The sequence below is a fragment of the Colobus angolensis genome, unplaced genomic scaffold (assembly GCF_000951035.1).
Source record: "Colobus angolensis palliatus isolate OR3802 unplaced genomic scaffold, Cang.pa_1.0 Scaffold126, whole genome shotgun sequence".
Classification (NCBI taxonomy): domain Eukaryota; kingdom Metazoa; phylum Chordata; class Mammalia; order Primates; family Cercopithecidae; genus Colobus; species Colobus angolensis.
In genome coordinates this window covers 2,283,454-2,293,010 of record NW_012113808.1, presented here as the reverse complement: position 1 = coordinate 2,293,010, position 9,557 = coordinate 2,283,454, and the positions used below count along the sequence as shown (strand labels likewise).

The following is a 9,557-nucleotide window of genomic DNA, read 5'->3' as shown; positions in this document are numbered from 1 at the left end:
TGGTTGTAGATGTGTGGTATTATTTCTGAGGGCTCTGTTCTGTTCCATTGGTCTATATCTCTGTTTTGGTACCAGTACCATGCTGTTTTGATGTAAATCTTTATTAGTTGCTTAAGTTTAACCTCTATCTCTCTCTGGGGCTTTGTTTTTGTTTTTGTTTTGAGACAGGGTCTGGCTCTGTCATCCAGGCTGGAGTACAGTGTAACCTCTGCACTCCCAGGCTCAATCCATCCTCCTACCTCAGTCTCCCGAATAGCTGGGACTACAGGTGGGCACCACCATGCCCAGCTCATTTTAGTATGTTTCATAGAGACGAGGTTTCACCATGTTGCCCAGGCTGGTCTCGAACTCCTGAGCTCAAGCAATCCACCTGCCCCAACCTCTCAAAGTGTTGGGATTACATGGCACTGCACCTGGCCTGGGACTCTATTTTAAGTCAGCAACATAGACTACCTGTGCTCCAGGTTTTACCTCAGAAATCACAACCATGGCTCTTGTGTAATTCTTATTAAAATATGTATGGTAAGTTCTCTGAAGAAAATACAATCCATTTTTTCTTACACAGACACACACACCACAGAAACACATACACACACATACATACAACCTTGGTTCAAACCAGTTCTCCAGAGAGCTGTGAATGAGACGACGTTTGTTTGGCCTCATACAGAACTTCCTCAACTCACATTATTTTACTTTATATCGACTGTGATTAAGTGAGTGAATTGCAAATGCATGAGTATAAAACGGGTCATGGTATTTTTTTGTAAAGATGTTGTCAAAGACATTATCTATGACATCACATACTATTCTCTTTATAAAGACTCATGGGGTACTGAGAGGTATCAAAAAAATTGGGGCCATCCTAAACTTTTATTAATCTTAACAATATCACAATTTTATAATTCATTTTATTCCTTTTTTTGCATTGGCCACTAGGAATCTTTAATTTTTTGGTGTATTCTTGGCTTCCAATCAAGACAAAATGAGATATAATTCTAGAGGATAATCCAACTATAATTTCTTTTTTTGGGGGGTGTTTGGGGGGTGGGGATAGAGTCTTGCTCTGTTGCCCAGGCTGGAGTGCAGTGGCATGATCTCAGCCCACTGCAACCTCTGCCCCCTGGGTTCAAGCAATTCTCCTGTCTCAGCCTCCCAAGTAGCTGGGATTATAGGCGCACACCACCATGCCTGGCTAATGTTTGTATTTTTAGTAGAGATGGGGTTTCTCCATGTTGGCCAGGCTGGTCTCGAACTCCTGACCTCAGGTGATCCACCTGCCTCGCCTTCCAAAGTGCTGGGATTACAGGTGTGAGCCACCATGCCTGGCCCAGACTGTAATTTCTTCACCATGTTTTTTCTTCATCTTGACTTCTCAACTATTTAGCCTAACACTTAAGAGCTTAAGGCTGTGGGCTCAGACATAACTACTCTAGCTTTGTCATTTACTAAATACATCACTTTGTGAAATTACTAACAGCTTTCCTTCCTTCCTTCCTTCCTTCCTTCCTTCCTTCCTTCCTTCCTTCCTTCCTTCCTTCCTTCCACTTTCTTCCTTCCTCCTTCCCTTCCTCCCTCCCTCCTTGCTTTCTTCTTTCTTTTCTCTCTCTCTTTCTCTCTTTCTTTGACAAAGTCTTGCTTTATTGCCCACACTGGAGTACGGTGGCGTGATCTTGGCTCACTGCAACCTCTGCCTCCTGGGTTCAAATGATTCTCCTGCCTCAGCCTCTAGAGTAACTGGGATTACAGGTGTGTGCCACCACACCCAGCTCATTTTGTACTTTTTAGTAGAGACGGGTTTCACCATATTGGCAAGGCTGGTCTTGAGCTCCTGGCCTTCAGTGATCTGCCTGCCTCAGACTCCCAAAGTGCTGGGATTACAGGTGTGAGCCACCATGCCCGGACAGCCTTTCTGAATTCTAGCTTTTTCATCCAGAAAATGGAAATAATGATGATTAAATCCAATAATATAGGTAAAAACTTTTATATATGCCTACCACATGATAAATAAGTAATTTTTGAAAATTGTGTATTTTTGTATGCTTCTTAGAAACCTTATAAAAACAAGGCATTCTATCAGAAAACAAATGAAGACCTTTATGACCTTTTCTCTTTTTATACTTGCTCAGACTAGCAAAATATTTTTCTGCCCAAAGAGTGGCAATGATGAGTAGCAGAAAGAGCACGGGCTTTGGAATTGGACAGAGGTGGTGTCAGAGCTCAATCTAGACATTATTAGCTGTGTGAATTTCAGCTGTGCATCTTTCTGGCTACATCTGACCAGTCCCAGGTCCTGGGTTTCCCATTTCTACCTTGCTAGGACTATATGATGTCTGTCCCTTTCTGCTCCTACCATGTAGGTTCCAGGGCCCCTCCCTCCTGTGTGCCTCTGCGGGAGGACACAGGAGGGGCTCTACTAGGAACTTTTAGTATGTTGTGCTACTGATTATATTCTGACATTTTGCATCCCCCTATAATAAACAACCTCTCGATTTTTCTGCTATTTCTCCTCTCAAGTCCTCATGATAGCCATGGTGGGCTCTTTGTGGCTACCTGTGCCGTGTGACCCTGTCTCCTGGTCACAGCTGATTGGACCAGGAGAAGGCAGCTAATTAGGTCAATTGTTGCCCTTTACTTTAGGCCACAATTGAGGAATTTACGGGTTGATACCTGCCTTAAAGTGTTCCTTCCTAGGAATTTGGAATTAAGGCAGAGAGAGAGAGAGTGGAGTCTAGACCAGTAATGTGCAAACCACTGGCCATGTTTTCTACCATATAGATGGGAAGAGCAGTGGAATCCAACCTGCCAAGGAGAAGGAAGCAGATGTTTTCCACAGTGGCTACACCGTTTTACCTTCCCACTAGCCACACACCCAGGTTCCAAGTTCTCCACATCCTTACCAACACTTGTTATTGTTCCACTTTTGGGATTATAGCCAGCCTAATGGGAGTGAGGTGGTATCTCATTGTGGTTTTGTTTGATTTGCATTTCCTTAATGATTATTGACACTGAGCCTCTTTTCACGTTCTTGTTGGCCATTTGTCTATCTTTTTTGGAGACATGTCTATTCAAGTCCTTTGCCCATTTTAAAATTCATTTTATTGTTATTGAGTTATCAGAGTTCTTTATATATCCTGGACATTAACCTCTTATCAGATAAATGATTTGTAAATACTTTCTCCCATTCTATGTGTTGATGGTATATTTTGATGCACAAAAGGTAAGTGCATCAAATTACATTACTAATAATATGTAGTTAGTAATACATTATTAGTATAAGTAATGTAAGATATATTACTTCTCTTTTGATGGTATAAATTATCTTTTGATGGTATATTGCTGGGATTACAGGCATGCAACCAACACGCCTGGCTAGTTTGTATTTTTAGTAGAGATAGGTTTTCATCATGTTGGTCAGGCTGGTGTTGAACTCCTGGCCTCATGTGATCTGCCCAACTTGGCCTAAAGTATTGGGGTTACAGGCATGAGCCACTGCGCCTGGCCATATTTTTTCTTTCAGTAGTTTAAATATGTCCTCCTGCTTTCTTCTGTTGGTCATGGTTTCTCATTAGAAATTGGCTGTTAATCTTACTGAGGATCCCTTGTATGTGACTAGTCACTTCTCTTTTGTTGCTGTTTTTTTTTTTTTTTTTGAAATGGAGTCTCACTCTATTACCAGGCTGGAGTGCAGTGGCATGATCTTGGCTCATGGCAACCTCCGCCTCCCAGGTTCAAGTGATTCTCGTGCCCCAGCCTCCCAAGAAACTGAGACTACAGGCGTGCACCACCACGCCCAGCTAATTTTTGCATTTAGTAGAGATGGGATTTCACCATGTTGGCCAGAATGGTCTTGATCCCTTGACCTTGTGATCTGCCTGCCTCAGCCTCCCAAAGTGCTGAGATTACAGGCATGAGCCACAGCACCCAGCCTCTTTTGTTGCTTTTAAGATTCTCTTTTTGTCTTTGGCTTTTGACAGTTTGCTTGTAATGTGTCTAGGTGTGGGTATTTTGGTGTTTGTCCTAATAGTGTTCATTGAGTTTCTTGGATTTGTATATTTATATCTTCTATGAAAGTCAGTACGTTTTTTACCATTATTTCTTTAAATATTCTTTTGCTCCTTTTTCCCTTCTCCTTCTGGAACTCTCATAATGTGTATGTTTGTCTGCTTGACAGTGTTACACAGGTCCCTTAGACTCTACACTTTCTGCATTCTTTTTTTTCTTTCTTTTTCTCACACTTGATGACTTCAATGATTCTATCTTTAAGTTTGCTAATTCATTTTTCTGCCTGCTCAAATCTGGTGTTGGACCCTATAGTTAATTTTTTCATTTCAATTATTTTATTTCTTTTCAGCTCCAAAATTTGTTTTGTTCTTTTTAGATAATTTTTATCTCTTTATTGATATTCTCTCTTTCTCTCTCTCTCTCTCTGTCTGTCTCTGTCTCTCTCTCTCTCTCTCTGTCTCTCTCTCTCTCTGTTTCATAAAGATGGGGTCTCACTCTGTCACCCAGGCTGGAGTGTAGTGGCACAATCATAGCTCAGTGAAGCCTCAACTTCTGGGCTCAAGTGATCTTCCCACCTCAGCCTTCCAAGTAGCTGAGATTGCAGGCATGTACCACTGTACCTGGCTTCTCATTTTGTTGATCCATTGTTATACTGATTTCCTTTAGTTTTTTTGTGTCTTCCTTTAATGATCTGATCATATTTTAAACAGGTTTTTTTAAACCTTTGTCTAGTAACTCCAGTTTCTCTCCTTCCTCTGGGATGGTTTCTGTCAATTAACCTTGGTCCTTTGAATTAGTCATACTTTTGTATTTGTTCGTATGCCTTGTGATTTTTCATTGAAAACTAGACATTTGATTACTACAGTGTGGTAACTCTGAAAATGAGATTCTCCCCTTCCCCAGGATTTGCTGGCTCCTTTTCTTTCTTTTTTTTCTTTCTGTTATTGAAGGCTACAGTAGCCTGTTTGTTTAGCGACGTTCCCAAACTATATTTCAAATACTGTATTTTTTGTTGACATGGTCACTAAAGTCTCTGTTTCTTAGCTTGAGTTCAGCTAGTGTTTTGACAGAGAATTCCTTGGATGCTAGGAGCTCTCCTACTCTTTGCAAATTGGCTCTGTGCTTGGAATTTCCTTCAATTCCAAGCTAGGCTTGCACTGTGTCTAGGGATCAGTCTAAGGTGGAAGCTTAGGTCTTCTCAGGTCTTTTCTGAGCATGCATCTTGTTCTGGGCATGTATGTATATGTCTGTCAAAATTCCCTATTTACTTTTGATTGTCCTAATTTCCCAGAGAAACTCTACACAGATTTTGCCTTAGGTAGTCTGTTGTTTGTTGAACTGTAATCTTTTTTCCCAGGCATCTTAGGGTTGTTCTTTTGGTTTGCAATAATTTTTAGCTTTTTTGGCCTCAGTTTTGAGCTAGGCAAAACAGAGAGAAAATCAACTTTGCATCAGTTTTTCTGTGTTAGCCCCTATACAGGTTAGAATAGAAATGTGGCTCAGACAAATGTGACATACACAATAACTTGCAGATAAGGTCTGCTCTGATCCCTCCAGAATCGGGGACATGGTCTTGCACTAGGGACTTGGGCTGTTGCCTCATTAACATCACTACTGCTTTCAGATGGCTGCCACATAGGAGAGGGGTGGGGCAAAGACATCTAGAATCACTTCAAAACCTTCTACAGGTATGTGTGAGTGTGTGTGTGTTTGTGTGTGTTTTGTCTGTTTGTTTGTTTTTGAGATAGGGTCCCACCCTGTTGCCCAGGCTGGAGTGCAGTGGCACAATCTCAGCTCACTGCAACCTCTGCCTCCCAGGTTCAAGTGATTCTGTCTCAACCTCCTGAGTAGTTGGGACCACAGGCACGTACCATCACGCCCTGCTAATTTTTGTATTTTTAGTAGAGATGAGGTTTTGCCATGTTGAACTTCTGATCTCAAATGATCCACCTGCCTCAGCCTCCCAAAGTATTGGGATTACAAGTGTGAGCCACCACGCCTGGCCCTTCTACCATTTTTTTTTTTTTGGAAGTAGTAAGGATTTTTATTGTCAAAACAAGAGACCATAATAGAAGACACAAATTAATTGTTCTAATAATTTTAGACTCCAGGGCCTCTCTATGAAAAGGTCAGCTTATGCAGACAAGATACTATCCAAAACCAAAAACGGGTATTTGAGACAGTGTTCAAGACAATGACTGAACTTGTCCACAGTGAGGAGAAGTAAGAAGGCAGTTTCCCTGTTTCCTTTCCTCAGTGAGGTTATGTGTTGCATAAAGGGATGAGGCTCATTTTGGTGAAAAATGCTTTCATACAGAAAAGTTTGAATTCTTTCACCTCCCCTTGCAGATGTTTCAGGCTCTGAACAAGGAAATCAAAATACAGTAACACTAGCTTCATATGAACCTCAAGACTATAATCTAACTGTGCCTACCATCTTCTTTACTTTAAAAAAGTTTAGGCTGGGTGTGGTGGCTCATGCCTGTAATCCCAGTACTTTGGGAGGCCGAGGCGGGTGGCCTCATCGAAAGATAGAGACTATCCTGGCCAAGATGGTGAAACCCCGTCTCTACTAAAAATACAAAAAAAGTTTAGCTGAGTGTGGTAGCATGTGTTTGTAATCCCAGCTACTCAGGAGGCTGAGGCAGGAGAATCACTTGATCCTGGGAGGCAGAGGTTGCAGTGAGCCAAGATCATGCTACTGCACTCCAGCCAGGTGACAGAGAGAGACTCCAACTCAAAAAAAAAGAAAAAAAGTTTAACGTCCATTTACCAATACCAAATCAGTAGACTGAATTTTCTCTCTTAGGAAGTTTTTAACCAAATTGGAGTTAAATTAATCTCGTTTTAAAGTGCAAGGAAAGCTTTGCAAGCCTAGTGTTTGTTCTGTGGCATAGACAGAGAAGCATGCCTCTCCCAGCACTGACCTAAGAGGCCCCACGTGAAGAACTGGCTGCAGGACAGTGATCCATTAGGTCTACCAAAAAGCAGGGGGACTCAAGGTTCAGCCTAGAAAGAGGGGTCCCTGCCAAGTCTGGCATTTACCTGTACCCAGGTCCCAAACAGATCTTGGGTTCCCTAAGTGACAAGGCTGGAGCCCAGTACCAGTCGTCAAGAGGGCCAGAGTCATCTCAGCGAGTCAGTGAGCATCTCTTAAAGTTCTTATCTAGGATAAATGATGAAAAACTAGGTAATGAGGCCCCCCATACACCCCTGCTGAGATGATTTAGTCTAGCTTTAATGCAGTACAAAAGGGCTTCTTCCACACAAGGGCAAGCTTTGTACTAATGTTTCTCAAAAACCAATAATGTCTCCAGCTCTAGCCTCTAATTAACAGGTTTTTAAAAATATACCTTTCCGGCCAGGCATGGTGGCTCATGCCTGTAATCTCAGCACTTTGAGAGGCCGAGGGGGGCGGATCACCTGAGGTCAGGAGTTCAAGACCAGCCTGGTCAACATGGTGAAACCCTGTCTCTACTAAAAGTACAACAATTAGCCAGGCGTGGTGGTAAGCACCTGTAATCCCAGCTACTCAGGAGGCTGAGGCAGGAGAATCGCTTGAATCTGGGAGGCAAAGGTTGCAGCGAGCCAAGATTGCACCACTGCACTCCAGCCTGGGTGACAGCGTGAGACTCCGTCTCAAAACAAAACAAATATATATATGAAAGATATACGTATATCTTTCCTATGTCAGAGCCAAGTTAAAAGGGGAATGGGGCAGGAAACCCTCTTTACCAGAGGACTGGAAGAGAAAGCACTCCAGAAGCCGGTAGTTGTGAGCACATTCAAGTCACCGGGTTTGAGATGATGGGTCTGTGTCAGCTGTGTATTCCCTTCCATCACTGGGATGTCCATCTTGGGTGGCTTCAAGGTTGCTGGATCTCTAGTCATGTGGTTGGTCTGGGCACGGATCAGTTCCATTGGAGAGGGATTATGGGCTCCTCGGTAGGCCTGGGTGGCAAAACTTGCAGAATCTTCCTTCCGAAGGGATCTCGGTCCAAAGAGGCTCCACTTATCTGACAAGTTTCTGTCCTTGTCTCCATATCCAGAATCCATGGTGCTGGGATTTGGGCCAGGTAAAGCTGTGAAAGAACCAGAAGCGAACCAGCCTTTGGGCCTCTGCTCAGGGGAAGAGTGAGGAGTGCAGGGATCTGGGCCAGGTAAAGCTGTGGAAGAACCAGAAGTGAACCAGCCTTTGGGCCTCTGCTCAGGGGAAGAGTGAGGAGCGCAGCTTGGGGCAGACTGGGCCGATGCAGGTTGCCTCTCTTGTCTTGTTCTCTCTCCACTCTGTAGCTTTAGTTGGTGGAGCACTTCTGCCACTCAAAGGTACTTGGTCTCCTCCATGGTGAGGCCTTTGTAGGGTGTGTAGCCAGCACCTCTCAGCCCTGCCTGTCGCCCAAAATGCTGAGTACTTTCCTGGGTCTGTTTTGTGAACAGAGAATTCATGATGATATGGGTAGCTTTAGACTTCACCACTGGGACCGTGCCACACTGTCATGGCAGGGGCGGGTAGGCTGGCTTCTCCTTCCTTCTCCTTGGTAAGGGACTGATACTTGCACTCTGGAATCACTGCCTTCCAGTGGATGCTGCCCGTGTCCGATGGAGGAGGAGTCATGGACACAGGGTCCTCGAGGGCATTATCCTAGCTGGATGCCCAGCAGTTTATCCTGATGGGCAGGGACATCTTGCCTAGAGGCCCACCAGCCTCAAGAGCAGGCACTTCTGGTTGTGTTGAAGCCAATGAAAGACTGGGACCCAGGCGCTTTTTCCATATAGAATTCCAAGCTGAGTCCCTGCCACCACAGTGAAATGATGTAACGACTAAGCTGACAGGCGTTAATGAGGAACACAGTGCAGTGGCTGCAAATTAGCAAAGCTTCCCAGGAAGAGTCCATCCAGAGGTTCTGTTATCCTGCTGCTGCTGCCGCTGGGCTGCCTGCAGCCTGGAGTCCATCGCTAAAGAGGCTCCGAGGGCCCACATCTCCCGAGAGGCTGTGACGCAGTCTGGACCCACGGCATGGTGAGAGCAGCGTGGACACCAAAGGTCTCCAGGACCCAGCAGACAACACTGCCCCCCTGCTACGGTTTTGAAGGGTGTTCTTCTGGACTCAGCCCTTACATGGTTGCTATAAACATTAGATTATATTTTAAAGCAGTTACAGATGCTTTTTTTTAAATTTTGAAAGTTTCTGCTTTTTTTTTTGAGACGGAGTCTTGCTCTGTTGTCCAGGCTGGAGTGCAGTGGTGCGATCTCAGCTCACTGTAACCTCTGCCTCCTGGTTCAAGTGATTTTCTTGCCTTAGCCTCCCGAGTAACTGGGATTACAAGCGCCCCCCTCCCCACCACAGCCAGCTAATTTTTGTATTTTTAGTCGAGACAGGGTTTCACTACATTGGCCAGGCTGGTCTCAAACTCCTGGTCTCAAGTGATCCACCCACCTCGGCCTCCCAAAGTGTTGGGATTGCAGGCATGAGCCACTGCAACCTCCACCTCCTGGGCTCAATAAAAACATTTTTTTTTTTAAAGTTTCTGCTTTAAACTTTAAACTTTAA

General features: G+C 44.1%; 1 protein-coding gene across 1 annotated transcript in view; it reads right to left on the bottom strand.

Annotated features, from left to right (window-relative positions):
- The window catches only part of LOC105505570, a 26,654-nt gene extending 17,914 nt beyond the window's left edge, over positions 1 to 8,740 (bottom strand). Inside the window, 3 exon segments of the mRNA XM_011933437.1 lie at positions 7,741 to 8,122; positions 8,207 to 8,494; positions 8,496 to 8,740. Of these exon segments, the coding sequence (XP_011788827.1) occupies positions 7,741 to 8,122; positions 8,207 to 8,494; positions 8,496 to 8,689 (864 nt within the window). The 5' untranslated portion in view covers positions 8,690 to 8,740.
- Positions 8,741 to 9,557: the final 817 nt, after the last annotated feature.